General features: G+C 32.5%; 1 protein-coding gene across 1 annotated transcript; it reads right to left on the bottom strand.

Annotated features, from left to right (window-relative positions):
- Nucleotides 1–288: 288 nt before the first annotated feature.
- Nucleotides 289–19,527, bottom strand: LOC143230360 (ornithine decarboxylase-like). Its single transcript, XM_076463804.1, has 11 exons — nt 19,299–19,527; nt 17,145–17,270; nt 15,986–16,138; nt 7,251–7,347; nt 5,131–5,207; nt 4,414–4,721; nt 3,680–3,845; nt 3,156–3,306; nt 2,150–2,247; nt 945–1,159; nt 289–812 (listed from the first exon to the last, which is right to left on the bottom strand). Exons 3-11 carry the CDS (start codon nt 16,070–16,072, stop codon nt 668–670), a joined length of 1,344 nt encoding a protein of 447 aa, XP_076319919.1. The 5' UTR covers nt 16,073–16,138; nt 17,145–17,270; nt 19,299–19,527; the 3' UTR covers nt 289–667.
- Between the last annotated feature and the right edge of the window lie 290 nt (nt 19,528–19,817).

Genomic DNA, 19,817 nt, shown 5'->3' with positions numbered 1-19,817 from the left:
AAATTCACACTGTTCTTTCTGGATTTCTTTATAATACATAAAATATTCGTCTGCAGAACATAACTTTTGAGTTGTAATTTCTCAATGGTATCCAAGTATAACATTTACAGTGTTATACTATGTGCATAAACTGGTTTAATACCAAGCCACAAGATCTAAAAGGATTTTAAAGGTCACATAGAAAAGATGTGTATCTGCAAAACTTATGTTTGTGTACTGTATTAATTTCCTATATTTGTTCCAAAGTTCATTCTTCCAACCTCCAAAATAAAAACTCAGTAGTAAATATTAACCCAATTTTAAAAATCAACTTTCTTGCATAAGAAAGAGATAATACCATTTTATTATTATTAGATTAAATAAAGTACAGTGTGTAGTTTAAAAAACAGGTATACATTTGACACAGTTCAAAGAAATGGGGAAAAAAAAAAGAACAAAATTATCTTGCAAGTATTCAACCATCAATAATAAACCTAACTAAGCAAAGTAAATGGTTACTATACTGGATAAATGATTTACCTTCACCAAACAGTTTGAAACTCATGCTAAAATAATCCAATTAAACACAAAAACAAACTTCCTAGTAGTATTCTCACATCCTACCCTGACAAAGATACATGTATGAAACTCCAATATACAACATGAAGTGGAATGAGCTGTAAAAGTCTCATGTGTGAACTGTTTCAGCCACATGCAGAAGATATACATCTTGAGGTGTCATCTGGTCATCTACAAACAGGTCTAGTTGAGCTTGACACAGTCCTAAGTTTTTGATCAGAGTAGGCCATGTTGGCAACTGTTGCAAGTATACCCTAACAAAAAAAAATAAAAAAAATAAACAAAGCCAAATCTGCTGAATTCTAAGAAGAAAAAAAGACATTTTTAGTATTTCTATTACATTTTTATTACACATTAAGACTAACAATGTTGTTTCAAACACTCACCATATGGTTAAAGGTAGAGAAACCTTTACACAAGGTTTTTCAAAGCCATTAAAGGCAGAAGCAGAAGCCAAGGTGTAAGCACCCATGTCTTGAAAAACAATCCATTCCCCAACATTCATGTTAGGGAGATAGCAGTTCTTCAAAATACAGTCCATACTGTCACAAGTAGGGCCCCACAGACTGCTGCAATGTACATCCCTTTCAGAGTCTTCAGGCTGTAAAAAGATAGCAAGAGATGCTAATATGCATTTAGATGTTTTATATAAAAAAAAAAGTTCAGGAAATATTTCTTCCTTTCTACAACAGCAGTTATAGCAATAGGTTATATGTCTGTGGTTCATTGATACATTTTCAATAATGTTGAAATGGAATGGATATGTAAAAATGGAATTTCTGATAAAAGTTACCAACTTATGCAACATATGAATTTCCACTTAGAGGATGGGGCAGATAAAGGAATATTTTCCACCTCTTTAAATGAAACCAGGGGAGACTAGGTAATATTCTTAATTTCTAATTAATGGTTTGTTATAGAAAACAATTTCTTTTATTGTGATATGTTTCTATACCTTTAAAGCAAATACCACACCATTTTCAGGAACAAAACTACAATCTAAAGAAAATACAAAACATTTGTGGATCATATTCAAGTCTAAGTATCCCACTACACTTTGTTCTCTGCAGTAGCTCAGTCATATTACTTTATACATGGAACCACTTTATTCACTAAAAGTTTTATTAGTTTATAATTTTCTCTATCCCATGGCATTTAAACTTTGCTTGTAGCTTTTTCCAAAGGCACGTTTTTTTACTATCATATACTAAGATTAGTAGTTTCTTTGTAAATATAAATGTTTTTAAATGGAAAATATTCAAGCTGTAGAGATTAAAAAAATTAACTTAAGAAAATTGTTCAAGATGTTACAAAATCATAAAATACCAGTTCAAATATTTTAAATAAATTGTTACTGAAATTTAAGCTTGAAATGTAGGTGTGAATATAATATCTAAAAACCTCTCATTAATGTGGATAAGGTTAATAAAAAAACAGTGGAATACATCCCCCTCCCCCCATCTTAAACCAATTCTGGTTTAATTTTTTTTCCCCAATTCTAAATTTCATTCAATGATTGTAGGTGAAGAACTTACTTCTATGATTGGTAGAATATATAAAGTATGATTTGAAAGTTTAGTGAACTTCTTACCAAAAGGGGAGCTGGAGTGACTTCAGCATGATCAAAGATTATACAGTTAAATGATCCATATATTCCATCATTCAGGTAGTACATGTTGACAGATTCACCTAAAGTTACATTTGATTTGTATAAAAATCAAGCATATTAATTTACTTAAAAAATTAAAAGTGAACACAAACTAATGGGGGGGGGGATGGAGGACAAATTGAATAGGACCACCATTTAGAAGGAACTAACTTACATACACACACACACAAGCTCTTAAGTTGTTCTCTAAATTAACAGTATTACAGAAATGAGATATCATTGCAGTCACCACAGGATATAATGATTTTAAGTATTAAAAAAAATAGTACTAATAACACAAAATTTAATAACATATCACACCACTATGTTAGCAATGGATATGATGGACGTAAAGGCAGTTAAAATACTACCATACACTAATAAAACAGCAATGGACCAAATTAAGACAAAATACAATATATCTATACCACTATTGTTGAACAACTAATTTTGGTTTACTATTTCATGCATGGCAGCTACATTTATAACAATTTTGAGCTATAGTTACCTGGAATTGCATTTCGTAATTTATTATCCAATTAAGATCGCAGACTAGAAATACTGATCATTTGTAAAGCAACTTTGACTTTACTCCAAACAAGCTTAGCAATCAAAAATCATTCCTGATGTAGTACTGGAAAAACTAGTTTACAAAATTACATTGTTTTCCAGGATTTATGACCTGTACAAACCCTGATAAGTACAGATTCAACATAAATATTCAGTAATATTTCAATTAAGAGATACTGTTTTAGATAAAATGCTTTCTTCAGGCATTTTTAACCATCTTCTATCATGTTTTAGAAAATAAATTTCATAAAGTAAGAATTTTTCTTAAGTTTATACACCTAATTACTAATTAATTAATTAAATTTTAGGGGTTATGTCAGAATGTTAGGAAAACTGACTTTTCATTGTTGGCTAGCTATAAGAATTGGAATTAACTTACTATTTTCTGCAGGTGTTGTTTTCTTGGCAATAATATTTACACAAAGTGTGAAAGCAGATGCTGCTATGAAGCGACCTGGTTCAGCAATTATGTCCACACCACAGTCATGGGGGAAGTGTTCATCCAATGCTTTATTAATAGTAGAGGAAATCTACAATGAAAGGGAAACAATAGCAAAAGAGAAACAAGCTAGATACTCAAATACAAATTTTAATATAGCAACTAATCTCAATAATATTCATTAAAGTTACAGTAACAAGGAACATTGTATTAGATGAATCTAATTTATTAGTGTCAAAATATCTGTATAACCTTCAATTAGCCACACTAAACAAAAATTGCAACTTCATAGCAATATCAAAAACCTGCCTTACTGACATAACTGACACCAAAATTTAATTCAACTTTCATTAGTTATCAGGAAAGTTTGAAAATAAAAACCTGCCTTACTGACATAACTGACACCAAAATTTAATTCAACTTTCATTAGTTATCAGGAAAGTTTGAAAATAAACAACACTTACTTCTTCAAAAGTTACAGATGAAGCCACAGTTCCAGGAAACCCTCCACCTATGTCCAAAAGAGTCATTTCAAAACCTAATTCTAAGCCCATGTCAAACACATAACGAGCCAACTTTATGGCTTTGGTGAAAGCTATAATATCATGACTACCACTACCAACATGGAAGCTGAAAGAAAGAAAAAGTTTGTGACAATGATAAGGTACTTCAACATGTTAACACTCCACTGAAGTACAAGTTAGTTATCCAAACTATACTTTAGGGCTCTCTTTGTGTATATTTAAATATTTTTTGGCCTCTTGAATGAAAATAGCACCATGATTTTATATATATATTAAATATATTTAAATATACTGCAAAAATTAATGTTTGAAGTTACACATACACACTTTACATACCAAAATGGTTAAAAATCCATGATTATTAATTACAGGGTTTCCAGCAATGTAGGTAATTTACACAAGTTTTTCAATATGAATGTTTTATTTATTATTACTACTAGTAGTATGTATTTCGTAGTTTCAATCAAGTTTTATCATTTCTTTACACATGCTGAAACAGAAAAAAGGAACAAGTTACTTAAATATTACTGAAAATGCAGACTACTAAAAGTGAACTCATTTAGAAAGTCTTATAAAATGGTTAAGCTGACAACTAGACAACCTTGTGGTTTAAATAAAAATAAATCATGAAGAAACAAAGTACTTGTATTGTGCAACACTTCTCAGCTACCTACCTCACACCTATTACATTAACTCTCAATTCCTTGGCTAATTTTAACAAGTTTGGCACTGTTGCCACATCACATCCAAACTTCATACTTAGCTGACATACTGCTCCACTGTCATCCACCCTAATACGAAGAACCATCCTAGCAGCTTTGTGCAGACTTTTGACTTTATACAATTCCATCTCATTATCAAAGGTCATCAGATCAATACCATTGTCTGCAGCATGCTTGATGAATGATCGAGTCTTGCAAGGATTAGCATAGATGATTCGAGACTTGTCAACTCCCATATTTAAAACAGTTTCGATCTCAACCTATAATTTGAAATTTAAATAGGGCTGGGGTACACTTCAATATGAAAATCATATAAAATCACTGTACTAGAAACATGAATATTAGGCAAATCTGAACAAAGCATATTTCCATACTTTATATTAAAATTCTTCTACCTCAAACTATACAATAAATCAGTGAAAACAGTTAAGCATAACAAGTTGTTTCTGCTATGAATGGAAGTGAAAAGTTACAGCTTACAAAAAACACAAACAATACATTTTATTGTAAGTAATGTTTTAAACCAATTTAGATGGACATCTTTAACAATGCCCATGACTTAAAATGTCATCTTACCTGAATATACAAATTAATTGGAAACTAACTTAAATTACCAATAATATTATCTAACCTTTTCAAAAATATATATATAAAAAAAATGTAACATACCTTACTGGCACAGTCAAATCCTATTCCTAAAGAAGCCAGAAATTCCAATAAGATAGGTTGATTATTGCATTTGACAGCTGGAAGAAAGTGAAACATTCATAACTTAAGAATTTCACTTTGAAAACCAGCATCTGATTAAGAATTGGAGAATGAGTTTAAAGCTGTAATAATATATAATGTAATAAATAATGTAATGTAATAAATGTAATAAACTTCAAAGTTTCCCAATACAGTAAATACACACAGCTTACGACTCATCACACAAGCTTTTAGCTCAATCATGTTAGTCATGTTTATATACATTTTTTAATACACAAATTATATTTTAGTTTTGAATTTTCCAACCAGGTTGAGAACAATACGACTTAACTAAACCTACATAACAACTTATTACATCATACTTTATCATAAAGCAAGTATTTTTATTTTAAGAAAATAAACGTGAAACCAAGATTGTAATTATAGTAGAAATAAGCACCTTTTCTAGAAACATGTGACCACACAAAGCTTTCATCACTTTTGTTCAGACCTTTGAGCAAATTGTTGCTAAATCTGTAGCCACTGTTCACAGTTAACATAAAAACAAACTGTGTTGTGATGTGTAGGCAAAGACTTTTTGAAGAAGAAATAATCAGTTGTATCATGAAAAGAAGGTTTAGAAGGTGATTAGCTAAAAAGAAAATGTTTATACAAGCTATAATCATGAACTAGCACCACTGTTTTTGAAATTTACAAAACTTTCTTTTGAGGAAGCTGGAAGTGCTACCACTATGCTAAAACAACTCAAAACAATGATTGAATTGGGAAAAATCCAAAATCAACCAAAAACCAAATTTTACAATTATAAAACTGCATAAATAAAACAAATTTTAGCTCAGAAGTACATAGTCTTCAATGTTTGGAAAAAAATGATTACAAGCTTATTTGATAGAATTCTTTAACTTAGTGGTGCTAGCCTGTCTTTGATGCAGGATGTTTTCACTCAGGCATTAAATAGTTAATAGCAGGAGCTAAACTGGAATTAATCCAGTATCTCGAAAGTTAAATCTTATAGACTTCAAAATGAATACTATGCACTACAGCCTTTAGATGATTCTAAACTATATTATTGTTTGTACACATCTTAATGGCAAGTTTTAGAATACAAATTACAAACAATTTATCTAACACAAGACTAAAGAAATTTTACATTGTATATTTATTATGAAGTCTCTACAGTTAAATTATTTCTAAACATTTAAAGCTAGAGCTTTTTCAGGTGGTAATGACAGTTCACAAAGAAAAAAACTAATACACATTATTGCATATTTTTTACATGAAAACCTTTCAAATAGACCCACAATACTATAAAAATGTTAATAAAAACCTGAAAATTTAAAATTAAACCTTCTTGCAAAACATTTTCATCTCAGAAAAATCATATGAATCAAGATAGTTTAAATTAGTATTAAGTATTAAATTCTCAATTACGTGCACATCTGGAATGTACATTGTAGAGTATGAATGAAAATCATCATTATCACTGAAAATGCATTTAAATAGTTTATTTTTGAAACAAGCTGTCAAAAACAAATTAGCAACATATGATAATTACATTGGTAATATCATCTTCAAGGACAAATAAAAATAAAATTGTTACCTTGTTCATTTCTTTCAAAGTACATTTTAGGTGATTAAAAATTATGTATAAAGAGATTTTTGATGAGATACAACACTAATAAAATTTAAATTTCTTAATTTTTAAAGGTTTTACTTTTCACAAAAATGTTCAATACACACAGTGTAATGATGTTTAAAAAGTCACCACCATGGTAAGACAGCCTCTAGCTTTCCAAAGTATTTGTGTGCGTGCGTGTGTGTGTGTGTGTATATAAAAGAAGAGGAGAGAAATGGTGTTTCAGCAGAATGGTGACAGCCTTAAGTGTTTAGTTATCTGTCAAAATTAAATAAGGCAAATGAAGTATGAAGATCAGATAATGCAGATCAAGAAGTTAATTACTAATTAACTAATAGGTTTATTACATAAAAGTTGGTATTTCAATATAGATGAACAAGATGAATATTTAAACCTTAAATAGATTTTACAAACTACAAATCAGCAGATTAGATATAATACAAACCATAAAAAGGACGAACACGGGGCAGGGCTGCTTGCCACAACTTCATCTTGCCCACAACATCTGCTAAATCAAGTACATAGAATGGTTCTTCACTTAACTGCAGAAAAAAAAAAAAGTTTCTTCAGAACTTAAGATAAACGATCACCTACATAAGCAGAGCTAAGATAGTGAATTTCCTAACCAATTAACACCTTGTTAATTGATTACATTCAATTAATATTTTTCTCACATGACACTTATCTTCCTATTTAACTTAATTACCTTTCACTTAACCTTCAGGTACAAAATTAAGGACCAAGTAACTTTAATCCTTAACATTTAACTCATGAAAAGTGAGTCATATTCAGTGTAGGATAAAACCTTTGATAAAGTGGAAATACAATTAACATATGTATGTGGGATTCTCCTAAAATTTTCAAAGATTATTCTAAAACTACTATATCCTGGTGAACAGCACACAACTTTCTAATCCAGGTGATAAAGCAAGTAAAATAATAGTAGTGTCAGCTTACTCATTACACAAGATCATTGTAGGTATAAAAATTATGTTGTACATGAAATTTTAGTGGTTGGTTGGTTGGTTTAGTGTTTTATAGCACAAAGCAGCTAGGTTATCTGTGCCAAACATCCAGTAAAAAAGGTAAAAGAAAATTAAGGTAAAACAAAAAGTTAAAACATAAAAAAATAAACAGCATAAAACCAATGTTTACATCTAGTCTACAATGTCAAGAGAAAAACTACAGTAATTCAAGTTGTAAAGAACTTTCTGTAGCATGACTGTAATAATCATAACTTGCCAAGAAGACTAACATTCAAGTACAAAAACCTCCATCAGTCACCTGAAGTTAGCCTTTCCAGTCTTGGTTTTGAGTAACTTAATGTTACGGTCAGTGTATAATTTCAAATTGAACTAGATGAACTGTGATTTTTAAAAGGGAGTCACATTAAAAAGGTGTAAAGCATATATTAAAAAACTTAAATGGCATTACAAAGATTAATGGCCTTTAAAAAACTAAAAACATTTCCAAGGTGGACAGTGTCACCATCACCAATAACACTGTCTAATGTTATGGACACACCTTGGGACAGAACATGCTTAAAATGGTGCCATCATTGTGAATCATAACGATGACAAGAAAGTAAAATGTGGCTTATTATGATCTGAGTGTTACACAAATTACACACTGGTGCATCAGTTTCAGATAAAAGAAAATGATCAGTTAAAAAACTGACCAATGCATAGACTACTTAGAACAACTTCCTCTTTCCGATCCTTATGGGAACAAGACGGCCAAAGTCCAATATAGGGTTTTATTTGGAAAAGCTTGTTTTCGCATTGCTCACTCCAAGTTGACTGCCAGCTGGCACAGAGCCAAGCCTTGAATACAGAACCATAGTCCATGTATGGGACAAGCATAGCAGGGATAGTGCCAGAGCAGATAGACTTAGCTGCAGTGTCGGCAAGCTTGTTCCCTCGAATATCAACATAACCTGGTAACCAGAAAAACTGGATAGAAGTAGCTGTTAAAGAGAAATGGGCCAGTCAATTTTGAATATCGGCGAGAACAGGGTGTGAACCAATGTGAAGAGATTCCAGGGTCTGTAGAGAACTAAGAGAGTCAGTATAAATTGTGCAGTTTGAGTACTGCTTGAATTTTATGTGATCCAGGGCAAGAGAAATGGCAAACAGTTCAGCAGTGAATGCAGAAACTATAGAGGAGATTCTGTGCACAACCACCAAACCACAACAAACCATGGCAGAGCACACAGAGTCACCTGATTTCGAACCATCTGTATAAATAGGAACAGAAGAATGGTTCGAAAGATGTTCAGCAAATAGCAGACAGTATTTCCAATCAGGAGTGTCTACTTTTCTTAGTAGACTTAAAGATAGGTCACACTTAGGGACTGTAAGAAGCCATGGTGAAATGGACTGACCAGTGGATACAGCAATGTTATCCAAGGACAGACCCAATTCATCTAACTGCAACTGGATACAAAGGCCAAATCCTTTTGGCAATGGCAGACTGTCTGGTCTGAAAAAGCATGGCCCATTAAGGAAGGAGAACACAACCCCATGGTGGGATGCTTTGGTAAGGAATGAAGTTTCAAAGCATATAACAAAGACAGTTTCAAACAGAGGTGCAAAGAAGGTTCATGAGACTATGTATAAGCTCTGAACTGGGGAAATGAGGAAAGCCCTAGTGCAGAGCTGAAGTCCTTGATGATGAATAGAGTTTATCATCTTTAAGACCGATGGTTTGGCAGAGCCATAGTCGAGTTTCAATCAAATAAGAGCACGATACATCTTTAGCATAGAATGTCGATCTTCTACCCAAGTGGTGGAAAAGAGGACAGAGAGGATGTTCAATGCTCTTGTACATTTGACCCTAGATGCTTGATGTGTGGTATAAAGGTTAGCTTACAGTCAAAGATAAGCCCCAAGTACTTAGTCTCAGAGACCACAGACAGCACAACTTCACTGATACAGAGTTCAAAGCAATTGGATGGTAGTTCGAAGGAATCTTGATATCCTTCCCAGTCAGTCTTGGAGAAAGCCAGAACAATAGCTTGGTACCAGGCATCAGAAAAAACATTCTCCTGCCAGATCTGGTTAAAAACAATCAGAAGGATAGCAAGAAAAGCAGAAGAAAGATGGCACAGCATTTCATAGTGTATATCATCAGGTCCAACCAATGCACTGCCAGACTGATAAAGGGCCAGTTTGAGTTCCACCAGTGTAAAGAGGCAATTATAGTCATAGAGATAATCAGCTCAAAAGGAAAGAAGTGATTGCTCTGCCCAAGTCTTGATGGCAAAGAAGGTGGAAGAAGAAGCAGAAGTGCTAGATACCTAACAAAAGCTTTCACCTAGAGTATTGACAATGCTCTGGGTATCCATTACTTCCTGGTCATCAGAAAGCAGGATCAAGAGTAATATTGCCCACTAACCTTTCAAATCTTGTCCCAAATAACTTTGGAACTGGTGGTAGAGGATATGCTGGTTGTGAACTTAATCCAAGATTTCTTCCGGCTTTAATGTCTTACCCATCGAGCACGTGCCCGCTGGAAAGTGATGCGGTTCAAGAGTGTGAGATATCTACGGAAAGTATCCCAGGCTCGTCTTTGAGCCTTCCATGCCATGTGGCAGGTAGGATTCCACCATGGATAAGGATATAATGGAAAACATGTCGAGGTTTTAAGAATACATTGAGCAGCTGCTTGTATAATAATCAGTCAGTCACTGCTGCCACACATGGATTACAGACAAAAGCAGGATCAAGTTTTGTGAGAGCAGTGAAATAGGGCCAGTTTGCCTGATCCAGCTTCCACCGGGGCACTCAGGTCAGGTGGCATCAACCATGGCCAGTCTCTCCCAAGATTACAGGAAAATGATCACTGCTTCATGGATTATTGTCAACCCTCCAAGAAAAATGGGAAAATAATGCCGGGAGTAAACTGAAAGATCAATAGCAGTAAAGGACTGACTAGGTGCATGTAAATAAGTTGAAGAACCAGCACTGAAAAAGAAAGGTTGTGATCAGAGAGCACATGCTCTAGAGAGCAACCCTTCCTATCAATATCAGCGTTTCCCCAGAGGGGATAATGTCCATTTAAGTCCCTCAGGATTAAAAAGGGATATGGCAACTGTTCAACAAGAGTATTAAGGTCTGACTGATGATAGACATCTTGATGAGACACATAGATAGAACAAACAGTGATGGTTTGACCAAAGGAAACACGGATGGCTACGGCATTGAAGGGTGTGTTAAGTTGCAAAGACAAGATGACTGCATGCTTATCAACCAACAGCACCACCCCTCTATGCACTTGTCCATCACATAGCCTGTCATTTCTGTATAAAGAAAACTGCCAAAAGGTAACTGTATTGGCAGGTTTCAGAAACGTTTCCTGTAGGGAAAGACAAACAGGATGGTAGGAAGCAATTAGTGTTTTGATGTCATCTAGATTAGAACATAAACCTCAATAGTTCCATTGTATCAGAGTGGCCATTTTTATTTAAGTGTACGCAAATTGGGTGGAAAACCCTTCTGTTTACGACCATGTCTTTTTTCCTTACTTTCCTTATTCAAGGGACATTATTGACCTCCATGGATCCTGCCCTGGTCTATTGGGCAGGTCTTTGCTGTTGGAAGGGGATTCCAGAGACAGAGGATGTAAACGAATGATTGTTTTGCATCTTGGGGTTAGAGAGGAAGATGGATCTGAGGAAATGCCTGTACCTGGAACCAAAGGATGGAAGTTTGGTGGAATGTATATAAGGGACAGAGATAGGTGTTGAAGTTGATTCATCAACTTTCTTGACCATGGAGGTCAAAAGACTTTTCATTTGTTTGGAGATCGATTCTTTATGAGGCACAGAGAAATCTGTCTGTACTCCCACAGTAGCTGTGGAACAAAGTGAAGCAGCATACATCTGAGATGGGGTGGTGGACAGCAACTTTTGAGCTTCAGGATAGATAATGTTATGAATCGTTTTCAAATGCTGCACCTCTTTTTCTTCCAACCATTTAGGGCAAGAACAAAAGTAAGATGGGTGAGAGCCATTGCAATTGATGCAATGAGAGTCCGTTTCACACTAATAGGCATTACGGTCCTTGCACTGCAACAAGCACATGTCAAGGAACGACAACTTGACGTCTTCAAGTAACTGAACCGTTGACACTGGAAACATCAGAGAGGTTTTGGAATCTATGGCAGTACTCTGCAATTAAGATAACCTGCCTTGATGGTGGCAGGTGGACGTGGTGACGTAAATGTCAGAATGAGGACATCGGTCGGCACCATAATTCCATCTTTGTGAGTGGAGATATGCCTCACTGCAAAAACTCCTTGGGTGGAGAAACCAGCGAGAATCTCAGACTCTAGAATGTTCTTCATATCCCTCTCAACAATAACTCCTCGTATAAATTCAAAGTGGCATGAGGTATAACCTCTATAGGAATATCCCCAATTGCCTTTGAATGCAACAGGAGTTCATTGTGTTGAGATGTGGATGCTTCCACCAATATGTCACCAGATCCAAGCTTCTTTACGGACTCTGGAGAGCCAACAAGTCCCTCTAGTCCCTTCTGAATGAAAAAGGGAGACATTTGCCCTAAAGGTTTGTCTGAAAGTGAATGCAATACAAGAAAATGAGGTACACCAGGTGATACTGATGGTAAGGATTGCTTCTCAGAAACTTCAAGACGTGGTCGTTTACATATAGACTGTTTCTTCACTATTTTATTAAAATTTTTAATTTTAAAATAATAAAGAAAGGGAAATTTTGGTGCCCACTGACCCCACTCATCATAGAGCCCTATGAGGGGATGCCCTACAATGTTAAACAAGGACACTGGAGCAACGCCAGGGTTTCGTGAGCACTATACCCAAACACCAGCATCAGATATGTCCACAACACCTGTTGAGAACATCCAACACTGGTACTTGGTTGACCCTAGCTCGAGTGAATCAGTTGATTGACCCAAGGGGGGCCACCCGTCTACAGGAATTCAAGTCCAAAGTGGTGTGTTATGGTTGGACCTCTCAACCACCAGGATCCTCTCCTCTCCTTCATGGGTTGCCACACACGCCAAACATGTGGGTGGATGTTTAGATCCCAGAGGAGGTAAACTGAAAGAACAGAACCTTCCCTGGGAGGTCCCCTCACCATCTATAGAAATCCACACCGAGGGGTAAATTCTAGTTGAAACCTTGCCAAAATATCTTATTTTGAATCAGGAAAACATGTTGACATTTCTTTTAATGATTTATGAAACTAACAGAATAAGCTGAGTAAACAAAGAGAAACAAGTCATAACAGCAATATTTTTGATTACTTGGATAGTTCAAATAAACAAGAAAGAGTAATAATATGCAATGAAAATTCTAATCAACTGATTATTTTCATGGCAAAAAACAATTTAATTGTAATTTTGATTTCACTTAATATAAATTTGATTGATAACCATGAGCAATAAATTAGTGTAGTTAATCACACTGATGTATGCAATACTTCATTTTCATTGATCAAACAATGGACAGGTGCCCAAGAAGTGCTATTGTTAAAGGAGTTGATAAGAGTTGCTTTGGAGATTTAAAGCAATGTCTTGCTTCCATAGTATTAGAAGAAGAGAGAAAATAATTACAGAAGCATAACATAACTTTCCCCTAATTAATGGTAAAAAATGGTGTCAAAAGAAAATCAACAAACGGAAGTCTTTCCTTAAAAATAAAGATCTGGAAAACATGATTCTAAAATTGTTGGATGAAAGGAAGTAAAAATTTGTTAATGAAGTCTAGTCAAACTATTCTTGTTAAAAGAAGATTATGGACAGTGCATTTGGCCTTTGACATCATTTACATTAACACCACCAATAAAAGCATAATTAGTAAGTTAACAACATTTATGAATGGAAACTTAAGAACTTATAATTATAATAATTAGCAAATTATTTTGATTAATTGCTTCTTTGTTGAAATATTTAGCAATTGGCAAGTGCAAGAAAATAGATTTGGGTTACAATTTGGGCCATTTGTTTTCTATACGTAGGAAACTTCAACACTGGAACTGAAAAGAATTTTGACATAGTGAGGGATAGAGGTGGGCAATTAGTGGAATTTGTTTCACATGCTCAATGATTAATCCATTATCAGTTTACATTCAATTAAATTATTGTCATAAGACTTGGATAACTGTAATACTCCAAAATAAACTGAACAAACCTAAATTAATCTAAACTAATAATAATAAAAAAGGCAATATCCTGATAAATTCAATAATTTGAATAAGTGTTTGTTAAACAGAAAATATGTCAGACTACAAAGCTAACTGACAAAAGGAGAAAAGCTGCTATCTGATCTAGCTGCAAAAATCTAAGGGAAAACCACATTAAAAAGTGTATTTTTAAATCATTAAAAATAAACATAAATTAGAATCTAAAATTTGAACCTAGATTTACAACAATATTAATAAGTGTGTTAGAAAGAGTAACCCATCCTTTTTCTTTCAGAATTTTGAAACCATTTGCTATTTAGATTCACAAGGGTGATGAAAATGTTTAAAATAAATAGAAAGAGCAGATTCTCCTTTATATAAATCTCAGACAGTTTAGTTTTTGTAAAATTTATTGGATTGTGGTGATCACATTTTAAAGGAATATTAGAAACTTAGATCAAAACAGATGAGATGTAAAAATATTAGCATGATATACTTCCTAAAATAATATATATAGCAGCCACTTAAATGCTAACAAAGATAATTTCATATTGAAAAAGGTAAATTATAGTTTTAAAATCACACACCTGCTTCCAATCTAGATTTCTATTAGTAAAAAATCCAACAATACATTTTAGAGATATGAACTATTACTATCTTACTTCTCCTAAATACCAATTTTTGCAAGTTGCATGGTATGCCAAGTGCAGCACTGTTTAAAATTAGATGTTGAGAGTTCAAAATACTGGGGTTTCATCTTAATTAGGAACTCAAATTACCACTGTTAGTTTGTTAAAAGGCTACAATGTTCTTTCACACCAAGATTAAGGAGGTACATTGCATCTTTAAACATGCTCCAAGTTTCATTATTATTTCAGACCCAAGTACGATTTAGTCACTAAGCTTGATAAATTACAGTGGAATTTTATGGTATTGATTATTGTAATTTATGATTTAGTGATCATCTATATATATATATATATACACACACACACATATATATATATATATATATATATTAAGTATAATAACTGAAATACAACTATTACAAAATACCAGTCCACTAAAACATGGCTAAGACAAGGTCACTTTGTAAGGGCTAAAGGTTAGTTTATACTATTGAATATGGTAGCATTAATGAATATGCACCACATCAATGCAAGTTATGTAATGTTAGCCAGACACCAATGGAAGGTCAGTATAACAAAATTATATACAATATTGAGACTTGAGCTACTTAGACTAAACATTTGTTTTCACATTATAATCTTTATTCATTCTAGCAATTTTTTTAATGAAGGTTATGAGGTTAGTCAAATTGACAAACCACCACATAGGTAAAATAAAATAACAGAAAATGTAAATTATTACTAAAAACAAAACATTTCAAATGTATTTAAGAGGTTTTAGAGATTACACAAACAATATTAACATTTTTGGAACAAAGAATAGTTTGTTAATCATAACACAAATTCACTTTGCACTCAATCTGTTAATAAAATAGATTTGATATTTTCACAAACAAAACTTAAAAATGCTTGATTTTGTTTACAAAAATTTTTACTAAAAGTCTACCAAAGTTTGTAAAGATACACATACCACATCAAAGGTTACAGTATAAATAACTAATGTGTGCTAAGATATATATGAACTTATGTACATTACACTAAGCCAATCATGAAACGATAAACTTAACCTTAATATTAAAAAAGTAAAATTACATGCTTTTCTAACCACCTCAAACTAAATTTTGCCCTTATTAGAAGAAATCTGTTACATGTGATAAACTTAGTTTTACTGTGCAGTGTTGTGGTTGACCATTAAATAACCTTACTGTCTAGAGGATGTTGAAATTATTTTTGAACAATGGATGACATTTAATGCACAAAAGAATGCATAGCGATTGATCATTAAACTAAGATAACCAATTTAATAAACCTGTTTAGCTATTTGTAAAATTATATCTGAAAGAATAAGTAAAATTTTAAAGAACCTTTTATAAAATTTTCACTTACCCCTTGACTGACTGTATCTTTGATTATTTCAAAGACTGACTTATCAGTAATTACTTCTGAAGAAAGATTGCCCAGCTGAGTTTTCATGTTTGGAAATGATAAGCTCAAAAATATGAAAACCAAGTTTGGAAGATTCCAAGAAATATTTGTATTCTGAAAAGAAGGTTAAAATTTCAAACATTTTAAAGAGTGAATCAATACGTTAAAATATGTAAATAAAACACAAATATTAAAGACAAGTACGAAAAGTTCATATGTAAAGTTATTCCATTTTAGTGCTATACACTTGCAAGAAAAACAAACTTTTTCTAATATATCGTTCTAAATTCTTGTTTATTAGATGGATATTTAAAAAACTACATTCAACTTTCGATGTTTTTAGTAGTGGTCAAGTGATCTTAAGAAACTGAACAGCCTTCTGTAACCTTTCCATGTTCTTGCTTTCTCAAAATTACTGCATTTTTTTTTTTTTTAATGACTGCAGACACCATTACAAAGCACTGAAACCATGGTGGTGTTCATAGTTTCAAGATGCAAGCAAATAAAGAAATTCATTAGTTTTTCTCAAAATATATTAGGATTCATAACAACTTCAAATTTACATATATTCACAGCTCCAAAATACATTCAATTCAATTTTTTTTTTTGACAACACCAGAGCAGATTTGTTTTTCAGGTTTTTGTTTGCAGCTTTTATTAGTGAAGACTATTTCCAACGCTTTCATTATTTCTGTATGTGAACAATTAATAATGAAGCTAGTTTCAAGAAATAACTACTTTTGCATGAAAAAACAAATATAAAGTTAACCAAATACTGGAACACCATGTAATCAAAATATTTTCCTATTCAACTGTAATTTTGTATTTACACAATTAATGAATTTTTCCACTAAATATTTGTTCTGTATGGAAAAAACTTTATAATCAGATTGAAAATTGCTACAGTAAAGGTTTAAGCATCACTTGATACAGCATATTATACACAGTTTCGATAAATGTAATGATTAAAGTGATGTGAAAATAACTTGTTTTTATGAAAAAAAAAGCAAGACCTAGCTGTTGCATAGGGCAATGGAATCTTGTAAAAAGTGTAGAACATTTAAGAAATCAAAATCTTTGATTTTTTTGTTTAAAAAAACAAACAAACATGTTTACTCACATGGCTAATTCAGTAAACAGCTCAGAAGTCTCAGCTGGTTATCCAAGGAGGACCATTCTCATGGTCACACTTCTCAAAAATGAAAGAGTTCTGAGCAGCTTCAGAAAGCTTCAAAATAAGCTTTCCCTGTTAGTGAAAAACAAATATTAAGGTATAAATTCCAATAACTCCATATCCCAGGAGTATTTCTGCAGTCTGATTAGACATTCAAGTTTTATTGGAAGTATGCCAGCATTTTATATGCCCTAACATTAATATAAACTTTTCACATTTTTGTTTTAAATCCCAAGGTTATGCAAGGATAGTTTAATAGATTAAATGGTCCCTTGTTGTCTGTATGTTAAGGATATGATTCAAAAGGTATATTTGGACTAAATTGTACAAAATATTGCATTATGAAAACAAAGTAACCACATTTTGTAACTATTATGTCCAAGCTTAGTTACTATTTAATAAGAAGTTAACTCATTCTAAAACTAAATTTCATTTTCTCAACTGTTTTAGTCATTTTATTCATAACTACTTGACGAAACTGCATTACACGTTAACATTTAAAACCTAAAATTCAATTACTGAATTTTCCTCCTACTGGTCAAATGACAGATAACATGCATATGCATCTCTTCAATGATGCAATATTTAATAATAATAAAAAAAGTACCTCAATATAACAACTACATTTGAGTAACAACACATTCCAATAGTGACTTCTATATCATATTTATTAGTAGTAAAATTATAACCTAATAAAAGAAAGAGAACACTTGTTTCTTCATCTCAAATCAATAAAAATTACATGCAACAATTTATAGTTTACAGGTAATTAAAGCTATGATTACAATGAATCTTTCAGCAAATTTAAACAATGTTTCTACTTTTATCATTATTCTGAATAAAGAAGTTACATAGAGGTTTGTCCAGACAAGCATAACCTTTACCAACCTACCATTATAATTAACCGATTACAGTAGATTTGTGGAACAAATGACACAGATATTGCATTCCCAAATATCCAATGTATACTTTGTAACATAATTGATAATCACTGTATTCTAAGCAAACAATTTTCAGTAACGGCTGCTAATAACTAAATACTTTTAAAAAATATTGAAGTTTATAGTGAAAAACAAACCTGAATGTACACTCATAAGCTAGTTGCATTTTTGTTAAATAAATATTTTGGGTTTACAATATCAAAAAAATAAGTTAATTTCTTAAATTAAGAATATATCATATTCTGCTTTAATTTTTTTAAAAGACTGTCCAAATTTCAAAAGCAAGTTTTCCTGCATTGAATACTTTTAGTGAAAATTTTACAAACCTGTACTAAGTAACTGATGTTAAACTAATTCTCAATCTACATTTATGAATATGCCATTAAGTTCTTATAGTTTTTCTACTGTTCAATGTCATAAATAGGCATAGCAAAATTCAAAATAAAACTAACGTGCATGACAAATGTATTATCCAATAATTGTTCCATGTCAGTTATTTCAAATGCCAAAAGCTGAAGAAAAAAACTAGTGCACTCTAAATTTGTAATAAAGATTTTAAACGTGAATGCTCCCTGAAGTTAACAAACATCGTCATTTGCCCATCTTGAATTAAAACTAAATTGGAAAACAAAACGATTCGAATTGTCCTTTGTAGTTGCCTCCGATTCTGAATCCAAATTAAACACACCAAAAGAAACGTAATCGGAGAATAAATCTGCAATTTTTATGTTCTCACGAACAATAATGAGATGAACATTATTTTATTAATAAATAGCTAACCGACCCTTTACGTAACTTAACTCTTTACATAACTTGCAATGTTCAAGTTGTGAATTACAACTTACAACATCAATCTCAGCATGAATCATATTTATAGTGAAACTGAAAGACTAACCATTACCGACATCGTGGCATTAAAATAAGTATATTAGAGTTACTAATGTTCCATGTCAAACTTTTATTAAATTAAAATTTACTGAAGGAAAAAAAAAACGTTTGTATACATTTAAATCTACAAATGTCTACGTCACCCCGCATTGCAGTATTTCGCACGACCAAGACTTTCACAGATCCACTTCAATTTTTGCAGCACACTAGTAAAGTACTCTTTTAACAATTCTCTCAAGTTCACGAGTTTTAAAACTTAGTAAGTATTTACCTGACAAGAAATTTTCCACCCCTCAAAGGGCAATTTGGTTATCGACGCAATTGTGAAAGATTAAGTGAACCAACAAAATAAAAGCAGGAGAGATATAACACTCCAGCTTTACTTTCCAGATCTCTATACCGGTAACTCTACTAAATTACACAAACTTCGTTGATTGGGGGATTCAAGCCTCATGACATCAGAATATTCTCGATACCATGTTGCTTAGACAAAGAAAAGTAACAATTATTTCATTAAATAAATAGAACAGAACAAATCAAATGAGAAATTTATTCGCTAACAGACTTAATATACTTCACAGTCTACATAATTTGTAATAGTAAAGTGTTATTTTTCATCTCTTCGTCGAAGAACAAATAGAGGAAAAATTAATATACGTTATACTTTCTAGATTGCCATGATATACCCTAAGCGCATTGCAAACCGGTTCGGTCCGACTCAAAGTGGTCCTGCGTTAGAGATCGTTTATTTTATGATGCAACTCGACATAATTATACATGTAAAAATGGC

This window comes from Tachypleus tridentatus, chromosome 10, assembly GCF_004210375.1.
Source record: "Tachypleus tridentatus isolate NWPU-2018 chromosome 10, ASM421037v1, whole genome shotgun sequence".
NCBI classification, from domain to species: Eukaryota; Metazoa; Arthropoda; class Merostomata; order Xiphosura; family Limulidae; genus Tachypleus; species Tachypleus tridentatus.
The sequence above is the reverse complement of the archived record's forward strand: the minus strand, read 5'-3'. Positions and strand labels throughout refer to the sequence as shown.

What these genes read in the sequence shown, in the direction of transcription:
- LOC143230360 (XM_076463804.1), bottom strand. Translation starts at nt 16,072, where the DNA reads ATGAAAACTCAGCTGGGCAATCTTTCTTCAGAAGTAATTACTGATAAG. An exon ending in GATTTGACTGTGCCAGTAAG is followed by an intron (nt 4,722 to 5,130) that starts GTATGTTACATT and finishes TTCAAATTATAG; the next exon opens with GTTGAGATCGAAACTGTTTT. An exon ending in CATCTGTAACTTTTGAAGAA is followed by an intron (nt 3,307 to 3,679) that starts GTAAGTGTTGTT and finishes CTTTCATTGTAG; the next exon opens with ATTTCCTCTACTATTAATAA.